This window comes from Siniperca chuatsi, linkage group LG10 (assembly GCF_020085105.1).
Source record: "Siniperca chuatsi isolate FFG_IHB_CAS linkage group LG10, ASM2008510v1, whole genome shotgun sequence".
NCBI classification, from domain to species: Eukaryota; Metazoa; Chordata; class Actinopteri; order Centrarchiformes; family Sinipercidae; genus Siniperca; species Siniperca chuatsi.
In genome coordinates, this window is record NC_058051.1 from 2,370,498 (window position 1) to 2,384,668 (window position 14,171).

Sequence of the window (14,171 nt, forward strand, 5' to 3'; positions counted from 1 at the left end):
TTAAACACAAACACACTGAAACGTAATAATACACTTTATTTATTTAGCACCTTTAAAAACACGGTTACAAAGTGCTTTACATGTGAAAAACTAAACTAAAAAACAAATCAACACCACATTTAACTAAAATCAAGCAAATAAAAGCAGAGAATAAAATACCAAAAATACAATAAAACAAGATAAAAACAGTGAAATAAACAAATAAAACATGGTGGAACTGGAAAATAAAACGCTGGCCTAACAATTAATAAAAGGCTTTATTTAAAAAAAAAAAAGATTAGTTTTGAGAAATGATTTGAAAGATGTAACTGATTCTGCGGCCAAAAATAGCTTTTAAGGGAGCAGCGATTCAGCAATATTACTAGGAGCCAGCCATGACCATACATGCACTTGTTTAGCTATAACACAAACACATTGAGGTGTATGACCACGTATTTGAGTGTAGAGGTGTGTGAATATACATGCACTTGTTTAGGAAACAGGAACCTATGTGTTTCCTGCATTGAACTGTATAATCATATACTGTATAGATGTACAACCATAGGCTCAGTTCCTTCACAGAGACCCCCCTCCCCCCCGTCTTGGACACTGTAACACCCAAATTTACAGGGGATACAAGAGTAACCAATGACACAGATGACAGAAAAGGCAGATAATGTCTGAGGCTTCTTTTTTTTTTTTTTTTTTTTTTAAATAGAATTCTCCTTTTGGTGTGAAAGCCAACTTTGATGAAGAGAGCATCTTCTGGGTGCGTTAAATAGCCCTCACCAGGGCCCTGTCTATTTTAGTTGGTCATAGAGATGTGTGATATCTATAAAAGTTTTAGAATGGTATAGAGGCAGGATTTTGTAAAATTGCATGAGCTTCTAACTGATGTTAAAAAAGATCAGAGAGCGTAATTGTTAGTTAAAGTTAGTCAGAACTATTAGGCTTTCTCCTCTCAGGGTTGAAAACAGAGAGGATATCTTCCCCTGGACATGGCAGGTTGAAGCTCTCTTGTGTCTTGGGTTGGGCCTCTGACCTGAGTAGGGATCGAGCTTCACCCAGGCTACAGGGCGACGTAGCTTTGAGTAGAGGGCCTCAGGCATCGGCAAGCCGTCCTCGGAGATGATTTGGTGGAATGCGTTTTCATCCTGCTTAGTAAGCCCTCTGAAACTGAACTACATCAAAAAAATAAATAAAATATGATCACCTATGAAAACTCCACCATACACCGGCCACATGTCATGGGCGAGTTTCCGGCCACTAACTTCCTGGAAGGAAACCACCTGAAAAGGTCTGGTGCACCCTGGGAATTGTTCCGGGCCAGACATTTTCCAACAGAGAGCTAGAGATGGCTCAGTCCGTTTCAGCTAAGTTCAACTAACTAATCTTTCAACTAAATATCACAACTCAAAATATGCTCTACCAAAGAGAAGAGAAATAAAGGGTGAAACATTACTACACATCATTCTTAAATACCCCCAAACAGACAGGACATACTGCCATCTTGTTATCATTGAATTGTCTTTAATAATCAAAAGAAACTAAACAGGAAAAAGACAGCCAGCCACAGACAGAAGTGCACCAGCATAATCGTCATTTGGCTATAAAAACAATACCAGCACATACAAATTGGTCATAAAAGTCTTAGATATGGAATTTGGATCCAGTGATGTAGCTATGGGATACAGATGCAAAGGTATTGAATTAAATTAAGACATTCACATTTTGTTCACCAAATTCCTATGAATGATAAATACTCACACAACCAAATGTATTACTCCAGCTTGCTAATATCATGCGGCAGGTATATAGCATTGCAATGTTAGTTACAACAATCAGGCCTTAATCTAACGATTCTGTTTGTGTTTATGAGGTTAAATGTACAGTGAACGTGTAAATACTCAACTGTGACGTGAATCAATATCCCATTTCAGTCTCCACACTTCCCCAAAGATATGCAACAGTTGACCCCCTTTCATCTTCCGTGTGGAGAACATTTCGACTAAAGCATGTTTAAGTGTATACACACACACAAAAAAAGCCTGTACCTTGCTGAATACAAAAGAAGACACATAGAGCATGTATGATGCAAAAAATTAAATTTCAACATTAAATTACAAAGCTCAAAAAATAAAACAATAATCTATTTTAAAGAAAAAACTGAATAAAAAATTATATCTACATCTGTATATAAAAATGAAAGATTATAATAAGTTAGATTTTTTCAATTGTAGTTTTCTTTTTTATATATCTGCAAAAGTGACTGAGGATCGCCTATCAAGAAGTCTATAATCATTGTTACATATCTAAATACATAAGGTATGCAGGCATAGGTCAAACAGCAAGAGAGATCCTTTTACCTTTTAACAGCTGAGATGGCTTGATGGCTCTTAAACAGATACAATCAACTGCACACATGACAAGTACACATGAAGTACTTGAGAGGGTTTCATTTGCCATTTGACCCAGGCCTGCTGAAATGTCACAGTGGGTTGTAAAACCCTACACAGTAGCAGCGAGCGCACAGCACAGCACACCCCTCACAGTTAGGAGTATGGGGAACAGAGAGCAGCAGAGAGGCGGGCTGAACCATGGAGGTTTAAACTGCATATTATTCATCTGTATGCATACAAATGGAATGGTTTGTGGATTCAGATCCATTCAAGTCCATAGTGTTTCGACTGAGTTTTGTGGCACCGCCACAGTACTGTGAAGAGCTCAGCACTCCCCTGGGGTTTTAGTGTTCTGTTAGACCAATCAGTTCCTTCCAAGGACCACTCAGACCCATACAAAGGTAGATGAGGTAAAAAAAAACAGAAGGGGAATACATCACCCTCTGCGTGCCTTGCCTTCCTGTGGCCCTTACCCAGAAACCTGGGGGTGGTTGAATGCTGTGTCCAAATGCTCTGCCTCTCCATATAACGAGTGCACCCCATTCTGACAGGACCATGCTAACAACAACTCCCTGTTGCTGGAATGAATGAGTAGACGAAGCGATGAAAAATCGCTGGCCAAGAAGAATGTGTGTGCACACTTCAAATGAAGGAGCAGAGATTAAGGACACCGGTTAAGGCACCGTGGAACCCTGATGAATCTGAGGCACATTCCAGGACAGTAACTTTGAAATGACCCAGGGTTTGGTTAGCATTAGGATGTCTGGTGGCCAACTGCAATGTCATGCAACCTAGAAGGTGTCCATAGTGGGTGTTTGTGTAAATGTGTTGAGCTTTCTCTCATCGTTCCCCACCTCCATCTCATATTCCCCAGGAAGAACAGCATCTACTGATTACAGCAACTTGTGACAGAGGCCAAGTCTGTAGTGTGCTTTACTTTCTGGCCTGTGCATTTACAATCATACAGAGTTACAGGAATAGTTCCACATTTTAGGAGATACACGTATTTGTTACTCTAATGTCTGTAAGCTAAACGTGAAGCCAGAGCCGGCAGGTGATTTGCTTAGCTTAGCATAAAGACTGGAAGCAGGGGCTAGCAGTTAGCCCGGCTCTGTCCATCCACCTATCAATTCATAATTAACAAATTGTATCTCTTTTGTTTAATCAGAACACAAATAGAAAAGTAGAAATGGGGAGTTGCATGCTGGAACAATTTCTTGGCTGGCCGCATTGACTTCCTGTAGTCTTGTCGTCAACATGAGGTTGCCAGGCAACCAGAGGAGACTGTTAAAATAAGCCAATTGCCTCTAGCCTCATATTTAGCAAATAAGTAGTTGTGATTTTCTCATCTAACTCTCTGCAACAAAGCAAATAAGCTTATTTCCCAAAATGTTGAAGTATTTCTTTAAGACATAAAACAACACACACACACAAAAGACTTACGACACCCCCCCAAAACAAATAAAAACCCAGCGCGGTTTGACATAAACCGGAAAGTTCAATATTCTGACAGCGACGTAAAGACACACACACACACACAGATATGCGGCCAGACGTACAACAACACACTGACAAACACTTACACACACACGCACAGCCTGTTAGTGACATGTGCCGCAGAGCTGCCAAGTCCATGTGTCTTTACGTCAATGTCCACACTTACAGTAAGAGAGGGGACTACAACACACAACACAGATCTGGCAAGATAGGAAGAAGAAATGCATGGGGGTGTGTGTGTGTTCTAAACCCACCTTCATTTTTTTCTGTACATTAAGATCATTGTGACATACATATATATATATATATATATATAAGACATCAGTGGCATTTAGCCAAATGTAGTGAAAGGTTAACAGCAGTGTAGAGTGATGTGAGGCTTCATGCGTGGTTGCTGTCCTGGTGTTGCACTGACTCACTCTCAGGATGAGGGCTTTCAAATCTCCAAGATGACAAGCTCATGACAACAGTTCATAGTGGTGTGGTTACAGTTAAAACCTACAAAGCAGCATTAGTCCTAAAGTTTTCTCTGTCGTTTGCAGAATGAAGATTCCGTCATCTTGACAAAAAACGACTCAGACAAAACAAAACCCATTCTCTCAAAGTTGAGTCCCAAAGTGGCAAGGTGCACAAGAGAGGTTGGTGGTGATATTTGTAGTAGAAGCTGTCACTTGGGCACCAGGCCGCGGGATTGTGGGTAAAGCGGGGATCCTGGACTGGAGGGGCCGAATGGAGAGGTCGGGGTGCTCGACTTCTTGCCTGTTCTTGGTCGACTGAGTGACAGAAAGCAATGACAGAGGGTGAAACAGTGTGGGAATCTCAGCAAAAAGGTTATGAACCAACACATTTTGAGCTTTAATTTACATTTTCTATGATTTCTTTGCTTCCTGACCAACGCAGTGATGTTGAAAGGTTTTCAATGTAGTGAGTCCCCGGGACCCACAGGTAGACATTTGAGTGGGTCCCCAATAAAATGTGTGTTTTTTGACAAATTGCAGTGTTAAACTCGTGTTTAGGCATGGGTATCATTAGGATTTTATCAATACTACTACTCTTATCTACACTCTTATCGGTTCTTTTTCATTACTAAATAACTGCTTTTCAAAAATATATTATTAAAAAAAAAGAATAAATTCAGAAAAGGATTAGAATTTAATATTTTAAATATAACTAAATGTTTCTAGAGCAGCAATAGTGTTTACAACAGCAAAGTCACTATATAAACTCAACAATATTTCACAGGAAACAAATCTAAAATGTCAATAAAATAAATCATATTACTGACATCAAATTACTGAGTGATATTTAGAAAGAATGAAGAACTCAGACATCAGTCAGTATCAGTCCTTCCTCCTGTCTTCTGTCCTCCTCCCTCTGCTGCTGATGCGATTCACTGCCTGCAGTTCAATTCAATTCAGTTTTATTTATATAGCGCCAATTCATAATATACAGGTAAGTTGCCGCTGGTAGAGGGAGGAGGGGCTGGTGTGTCTCATCCAGCTATAAGTTTACAAGAATTTTCCAAATTTTAAGATATGTGATAAACTGAGATAAACAGTTACACTACATACATACAGCTTTCATTTGATCTTGTAACAATTCGCTATTAGCCAAGCTAGCGCACTGTGGTTGTGTAAAACATAGCGCCGGTGGATCAGACTGCGGACAGAGCAGATTCAATTTAAATCGCTTTCCACATGTTCACATGTTTATGCTTGTTGAACAGGTGTATTAATAAAGTATTACAGCTTTTTACTCACGACAGTTTTATTGCACTTACTTACAGTAACGAGTGTAGTTGTTGTCAACTCGAGTAATCTCCACCGCCTCTCTGCTGTTCTGACTGTGCTTCGTGTGTGTGCGTGTTTGTGTGTGTGTGTGTGTGTGTGTGTGTTTGTGTGCGTGCTCAGCACCGAAACAGAGAGCAGGTGAGCGGCTGCAGCCTGATAATAAATTACACCAAGTTTTTTGACAGCGAGGTTTCTTTAGTTTGCATGATTTCCACACGTATTTGTTGCTCACAATGTAGCATTATTAGAGAAAAAATAGGGTGCGTCGATAGTGAGTTTACGGCATCCTTTCAGACTTTAATGCGCTGTGGTCTTGACAGCTGAAGGAGCACTACAGGTGACAGCAGTGATTTAGAGGTTGCCTTACCTAGACTTTGGTTTCTTGAGGCTGCCAGTGGCGCTGGCGGGCGGGGTTGGTCCCAAGCTGCTGTGAAAGCCTGAGGCATCTACCTGGATCTCATCCTCATCCCTAAGAGCGTCCTCCAGAGCTGCCGCCACCTTTGGGGCAATAACCGGCTCCTGATACTCTTTAGTGGTCCGAGCCGGCAGGTCCATGTCCAGCATCATGATGTTTTCAGCCTGGGTTGAACACAAGAGAAGCACAGTATTTGAAAATATTGCATGTTGATATTGGAACTAACCCTATTGGGAAAATGTTTGACATAATATCTACATTCTGGATTCCTGTGCAGCTTATAATACTTGTTAATACCCATTAACTGAAATTTTATACTGTTAATGCTACATTGCATTGTTTGGTTTTGTATTAAGTGTCATCAGTAAATCTAAGCTCAATCCATTTGGCGTAATCAGTGAAAGAGGATAAGGAATGCAGAACCACTGTGTCCGTTGTGTTTTATGTGCAGTCACTTGGAGGTTTATGTGTGAATACACTGATCATTGAAAAAGATGAGGAGGACGTGCAGCTTACTTTGTATCTCATGTCAGGCCTCATCATCATGGCCATCCGAGCATGGTGACTGAGAGGCCTCCTGTAGCCGACCGCAGACAAAGGCCTGGTCATCATCTGATGGTCACTGAAGCGGACAGAGAGAGTGAGACAGTGTATACAGCATCATGGGAAAATTTGCTGTTTGACACCTGTCCTAACGTGTCATACAATAAAGCAATGAACTGTTCTGTTCTAATAGGGGAAATAACACTTAACACTATACTGAGTATTTTATAAATGCTACTAAAACCTTTAAATGCCGCTTTAGGGCTTAATGCTCGAGTCAGACGCCTTCGTGTGGTTTGTTACAAAACCCACAGAGCCCACCGAGACAAAATGACAAAGATTTCAAGGTAGTGTGACCTGTGTGGGCAATGATCCCCTCAGACTGTGAATAATTTGATTTGGAATTGAATATATCAAGAACCGTATACAGGCATGTTTACAGCTCAAAAATTAGGGATGCACCAACCTGACTTTTTGTTTCCCTGATACCGATCCAAAAGCTGCAAACCTTTCTGTGTGGTACTGATTTAGATCATTCTTCTATGTATAAGGTAACGTGTGGCTGTAACTATATGCCAATTTATAACTATAGGTGGGGAGTATACACAAACCAAAACTGCCATGCTAAACAACGTAGGTCGCCCATCGTGTTTTTTTGTAAAATCCAGTTGCTATAAATAAAACGTAATGTCAGTCTCAGCTGTTTCTCCTTTAACCAGCTTTGTTAAACATGTAATTAAAACTATTGTATCCAATTCAAACGGATCTCCCGAGAAAAAGTGAATCTTCCTAAATCTGGTTTTAGAAAAACTACATGGAGTAACTCTTTGGTAACGTTATCTAATTGTGAATCTCTATGTCAACACATGTGGTTTCATATAAATAGCATTTACTGTGAAGCACATGCAGGAAGTGGCGTCGTGTTAACAGTAGCTTAATGAATCAAAATATGCTCACCACAGCAAATGAATGGAGCAGAGCTGAAAACTGACCGCTGAGCCACGTAATATGGTCAATATCTGCGTCAATACCAATCCAACAGATCAGATCAGGGCATTTCTACAAAAAATTGAACGTAATGTGCAATGTCCCCCATCTCCACACCTCTACACACAATTTTGCCCTCCACCTAGCCTGCTGGCATGGAATAGCCTTGCAGAAATTAAGGGAGTATATATTTTAACAGTGAAGCATAGGACAAACAGTGCAAGATTGATTCCCCTGCTGGCTATTAAACATAACATCACAAACATACATACATTAAACAATACTGCTACAAATCATACTACACTTCACCTATAAGCATTTGATTTAAAACCATAAATAATGAGTTGATTATACAAGCTGTTATTCCTCATTTTAAAAGTTTTTACACAACACGTATGCTCAAGTTGGAGCACTTCTAACCAGATGAAGAATGTACAAAAAAACATGTTATTATTCTGTAACTTACTCCTCTATACGTGTGATGGGCTTCGTTTTCCAGTATTCATCTTCCTCATCAAAGTAAGCCCTGTTGACTATTTTGTTCTTCTCCTCTAAGGGAATGAAGTTCTCGATGATTAGATGCCTGAAAGACAAACAGACAAGCAATTAGACAGAGGCGCTAAAAGACAGGCAAGCAGAGAAATGACAGCAACACAGAAATGGTCAGATGAGACCGAATAAATATAAACACAAACACAACCAGTTCAGTCTTGTGACTCTTGCTCTGCTGTGTGTTATTTATTACACTAAAGCAGCAAGTCTACTGGTTCGAGGCCGTGGTTTAGAAATAATATACCAAATTCATGTCACATTAAATAATGTATATGTAAAAGGAATCTGGCTGAACAGAACTAAGGTCCAAGTAGATCCTAAGAATGCAACAGTACAACTTGAAAGTTTTCTCCATCTTATGCATTATTTAAGCATTATGTTAGCAGGTAAAATCAAGTCTGAGAGTGTAATGCACATAGATACGCTTCATTGCCAATCCCTTTCCATAAAAGTAGGCAAAAACCTTAATTATTCCATTGTGTCAGGGTTAAAAGGTGGGCTATGCGATTCTGAAGAAATCCAATACCATGACATAGAGCGAACGACACAGCAAGTAATGTAACTAATGATAGCTAGGTTGTGTAACAAACTGTCCCTACAGTTGCTGCTGCGAAGCTAACAGCCAGTAAGTAAGTAAGTAAGTCAGCTGAATGTCCGTGGGCAAGTCATTTAATGTTACCTGACACACAAATCATGGCTGGAATGGCTGGAATAGTGTTGTGTAGCTCAGTCTGAGCCACTTTGTTTTTTTCCCATTTACAGAGCCAGGGCTGTGTACAAACACGGGAGTTTTTTTCAGCGCAAACACTGAACGGACAGCTAGCGGGCCGTGGGGAGATATTTGCTGATTGTGACAAAAAGACGTGTATTGGATTAGAATTGCATATACCACCTTTAAGTTTGACAGCATGAAATCAGATGCAGTTTGGACATCGTTACAGTATATGTTCCCTCCTCTGCCAGGGCAGATGGTGTTCATAATAGATATAATATTGATCCTTGCCAACAGTATGATATGCAGGTTCCATACTTGAGTTTGAGGTCCCTGGTGAGCTCATTCTGGGTCTGTTCCAGCTCCTGGCGCTCCTCGATGTGTGCCTCCTGGATGTCATGAATTTCTGCCTTCACTGCCTGCAGCTTGGCAAACAGCTAGAGGACAGAAAAGAAGAGAGGAAAGCAGGGTTACTTTGATGAAAAGGATTTTTAGAATATTCAGCCTTAGACACATTTGGCTTAGACATCTGACATGACCTGTCATGAGGAATAATGGAATATCCAAGTAGACAAAGCCAATAGTGTATTCTTACCTGATTTGAAATAGTACCCGACCTACTTACTTGCAAGGCATTTTATTACCAGATACATAAAGCCTCACAAGTACTGAACATCAGACATCCAAAATTAAATAGTCATGTGGTACCTATGCTTTCACAAATGATCAAATGCCTATTTATGCTAGCAGTGTATTTTTATGTGTAAATAATATATTCATTGGTTACAGCGGCCAGGACTGGAAACGCATGCAGAAAACAGTGTCTTGTGCCAGCGTGGATGGAGGACAGGAGAGACAGTCATTACTTAGACCACCCAAGGTTGTAGCCGCTACCTTTTTCAGCTTCTTGGTTTTGATGTCAACTTCCTGCTGGAGAGAGCTGTAGGTCTCCTTCAGCTCCAGAGTCTCCTCGTCACGACTCTCCACCTGCTGCTGCATCTCTCGCTCTCGTCGTTTCTGGAATAAAACGCACACAAACATGAACTTTCATAAATTTAAACCACAACGCTCTGTGTGTAATGAGGCTAAACAGAAGTCACTGATTGAAAGTGAAGTTGTCATGTGCTACACGTTTTTTTTTTAAACAGTCAAGCAACGGATAGTGTAAAGCAAAATGGTCATCATCAAGAAAACACTTTTTTGACGTTTTAGAGGCATTTTTTTCATTTCCAGGGTAGAGGCACTTCTACCTTCTTCTTTTGTTGCTCTTTAACATAACACTCACTGTCTAACCACATTCAATCATAATAACTAATTATACTATTAAAACTATTGAAGTGTGGAAACAGTGGAAACTTTGTGGAGCACAACGTAGAACAAAATAACAGCAGTAACAATGCAGGATCATACATAAATACATTTCATGTCTGCTGGGAGAGTTCCCAACACACCTACCTCATGTAGCTGCAATCATATGATCAGCGCTCACCCATATGAATGCTGATCATTGTTTCAACTCTGTACTCATTTTGCCTTTATTTCAAAATAAAAGTGCACTGTTATTCAAGATAACTTCGTCCAGGGTAAACAAAACAAAACCGCATTCAAAGAATGAGAGTGAGCACCACACAAATAAAGAGCTGAAAACTAGAAAGCTGATTCTTAGAAAGAATCAGAGATATTTTATGGAATGTCTTCAGTCTGACTGTAAAAGAAAACAGACGGTGGAGAGTTGTGGTTTGTTTTGTAATAAACCTGAATTTGAACTTGACAATTAATTGAATATTACATTCAATTAAATGTAATATCACTACAGGCTGCAACTACGCTCTTAATATTTTGTTACTGCATTTTCCTCGGCATTTCACCGAAACATCCGCTGTAACACCTTCGCCATCTCCACCTCCATCTCCACCTCCACCTCCAGCACTCTGAACTGCTGGACCTCCCTCTCTGCAAAAGTTGCAGTGGCTGTATATTTTGTCTTTCATGCGTCTTATTATGTCCCTCCATCTCCTTTTCATTTCCCATGAAGCTCATTTAATGACTCTTGCATTAATATTATAATTAGTGGCTATTTTAAAGTGGCCCTGGTTTTGTACTATGATAAAATCAAACATGTTTAAATATGTCATAGTATCTGGGACAGCTCACGATGGGATGAAAACATTGTCTCTGAACCGCTCGAACTAGGAGACCCGCCGTGACGGGGACAAGCATAAGAAATGTGTATGGGACAGGCAAATCGTGACAAAAGTCTTGTAGCCTGCACCTGACACTCGCAAAGTGTCGAAAATTATGTCTTTTCACTCCATCTCATCCTCCCTAAATTCAAAACACCTATCCCGTAATCTGTGATCACATTTTTGTTGACTTGTGACCTTCAAACAATAACTCTAATTAAGAATAGGGTTCATGTTTCAGATGTTTGGTATACCTGTTCAGCGATTTCCTGCCTCTTCAGCTCCAGCATTTTCTGTTGCTCATTGGTGTGATCCACAATGTTCTTCCCCCCTACTAGGAGCTTACTCTCCATTGCCTGGATGGAGAAGGAAAAAAAAACCCAATATGGATGAAACCACTTCAAGGCACATGTGGGAGAAGAGCAGTTGCAACTGACTCCAATACATTTCACCAGCTTCGGTGCATGAAAATTAAAAGAATTTGACCAGAACAACATGGTCTATTGACCTATGAGAAGATCCACTGGCTTGTGTGTGCATTCTACTCCTTCTCTTCAAATGAATCAGATACACACTGAATGTACAGAAACACACCCCGTCTGTCAAAATCTGTTTACCTTCACTTTGGCTGAGAGCATCTCTCCGGCCTCCCTCTCCCTCTTCAAATCTTCCATTTTCTTCTCTTTCTCTTTGAGCAGCCGAACTTTCTCCTCAGCCACCAGACTGTGATCCTCCATGATAGCCTTTCTCTCTCTCTCTAGCTTCTCCTGCTGCTCCCGCCAGTAATCCCCTTTGTCTTCCACATCTTCATCGTCGTCCTCTGTCTCTCCTTCTTCCAGATCCTCACCATCGCTCCCTTCCCCGGCCCTCCTCCTCTGCCTCTTCTTTTTCTTCTTTCCTGAGCGCTTTTGCAGCTGTGCCTTCAGCCTTGCAATCTCCTCCTGAAACTCCCTGAGCAGGGCATCCTTGGGGTCCTCATTGATACGCGGTTTATTCTTGATGTTCTTAGCCCTGTTGGAGTAGCGCAGCGTCGTCAAGGTCTCCTCCAAATTGTAGGATGCCGGGCCGATGTTGGCAACCATGACAGTGCGGGCATTGCCCCCCAGGGAGTCCTGCAGCAGACGGGTGAGTTTTGAATCTCGGTAGGGGATGTGGCTGCTCCTGCCATCCACCAGAGCTGATATGACATTCCCCAGGGCAGAAAGTGACAGATTGATCTTTGTGGCTTCTTTAAGCCTCTCCCCCTGAGCGCCAGTCTTGGTCTGCCTTTCACTACCCGCTAAATCTACCAGGTTCAGTTTGCCAACTCTGATATGGTTCTCCCCGTCCACACCCAACTCACTGCACTCAACGGTGATGACAAAGATGGCATGAGAACGGGAGCTGTGTTCATTCATGTTAGTGGCACCCACTGAACGATTCTGGTTGCCCACATTCATGACATGTTCGATCTCCCGCACACTCTTGGTGACGAATGACGAAAGGTCTTTAACATACACACCTGTGTCGGGCCTCTCTCTAAGTTCGAGACGACGTGACTGGTCCTTGGAGAGCAAGTCTCTGATCTCCTCTTGGTAAATCTCTAGATATGATGCTCTCACCAGGTACTGCTGATTCTGGGACCGTGAAATGTGAGTGAAGATGTGCTCAAAGGAGTTAGGGATAACCCCTCTCCTTTCTGGATCATTTCTCACCCCCTCCATAGTGTATGTTTTCCCTGTACCCGTCTGCCCATAGGCAAAAATGGTCCCATTGAACCCGAGAAGAACTGAATCAACCAGAGGCCTGAAGGTTTCATCATACAGATCTATTTGTTTGGAGTTTGAGTCGTAGACCGAATCAAAAGTGAAGACTTTGGGGAGTTCATTGGCTGAAGCCTCCCTGGGGTTCCTGACAATAATTTGGCCCAATTTGACATCGACAGAGACCACTCTTTCAAACTTGGCTGCCCGCTCCTTTTCATTCATAGGGCGACAACGGACCACCACCTTGACCGACTCGGAGCTCTTGCTCTTGGACATGTTGCAGAGCGGCTGCCAACCAACACGGCTTGGCACTTTGTATGCTCTGTCTTCCAAGTGCAGCTTCAGGAGCAGTTCACCAATACAAATGCCCACATCAGAACCTGCTGGAGAAGAAACAGTCAATGATTAGTACCACTTTAGACAATAGTAATTGTCATGGTGACTCACAATCTTGATGGTAAGACTAATTTACAATCAATGTAACACAAAGCTACTGACAGACTTTAGCAATGATATAGCTATCCTTCCACCGACACTAGGAAACACTAGTTAAGTTAAGCGTAATAAGATTTTTCCAGATGTCACAAAACAACAACAACAGCACGCCTGAGAACTGATAAGGTAAATTTTAGTAGGGCAAAATGAATGACCTCTTCGTAACGTTACTTGACAACGGCGAGGAGCAGAATATAACTGCTTTAGCTATTAGGTAATTTAATACACAGGTGCTAACTAAATTTGGGTTGCACCATCTTTATATATTACCGGAAACTATAAACTAACGTTAACGACAGTCAACGTTGGAGCTCCAGGTTGAGAAGTGACAGCCGTTGGGAGCACTCTGCCAGCAGTAGCACGTTGATAAACCGTGGGTTTTACGGTAGTTGCTCAATTAATGTTAGCAACGATTCGTCAAAGTAGCGGGTCAGCTAACCAACGTTAGCTTATGCAAAATGCAGCCCATAACGAGATCACAACACCGGCCTAGCAACGGCAAACACACTGGGAACCTCCGCTACAAGTCTGGTAGCATTACCTGGCTAACGCTATAGCGAGGGCATAGATTAATGCAACATATCACCATACCAAAAAAATAAATAAATAATAATAGTCACTTTAGACACTTTAAACCCATACAGTACAAAGACAGCTTTCCACCACCACACACAGAAACGTCGTTACATATTTACCAGTGGCGGACGTTGCTAATCCCGAACTCCCAGTCAGCCATTAGCCGCTGCTCATCCCCGCAACGGTCCGGGTTAGAGTTGCCAGATACGAGCACTACATCCCCCCAAAGAAGTATGCGTGAAAACATATTAACCCATTTAAATATTGTCATTCTGAGTGAGCATATGTATTACACGTA

General features: G+C 41.5%; 1 protein-coding gene across 2 annotated transcripts; it reads right to left on the reverse strand.

Annotated features, from left to right (window-relative positions):
• Positions 1-1,492: 1,492 nt before the first annotated feature.
• Positions 1,493-14,136, reverse strand: kif3b (kinesin family member 3B). Of its 2 annotated transcripts, none has more exons than XM_044210771.1 (9): positions 13,993-14,136; positions 11,675-13,185; positions 11,312-11,413; positions 9,769-9,891; positions 9,193-9,311; positions 8,077-8,193; positions 6,597-6,702; positions 6,033-6,244; positions 1,493-4,648 (listed from the first exon to the last, which is right to left on the reverse strand). In XM_044210771.1, the coding sequence occupies exons 2-9, from the start codon at positions 13,076-13,078 to the stop codon at positions 4,543-4,545; spliced, it is 2,289 nt and encodes a 762-aa protein (XP_044066706.1). In that variant the 5' UTR covers positions 13,079-13,185; positions 13,993-14,136; the 3' UTR covers positions 1,493-4,542. The 2 variants fall into 2 exon arrangements, with proteins under 2 accessions (XP_044066706.1, XP_044066707.1); XM_044210772.1 differs by having other exon boundaries at positions 11,675-13,182; positions 13,993-14,111.
• Positions 14,137-14,171: the final 35 nt, after the last annotated feature.

Coding starts and splice junctions, on each gene's coding strand:
- kif3b (XM_044210771.1), bottom strand. CDS start 13,078: ATGTCCAAGAGCAAGAGCTCCGAGTCGGTCAAGGTGGTGGTCCGTTGT. Junction 11,414..11,674: donor TGCTCTCAGCCAAAGTGAAG/GTAAACAGATTT, acceptor TTCTCCATCCAG/GCAATGGAGAGTAAGCTCCT. Junction 9,312..9,768: donor AAACCAAGAAGCTGAAAAAG/GTAGCGGCTACA, acceptor TCTGTCCTCTAG/CTGTTTGCCAAGCTGCAGGC.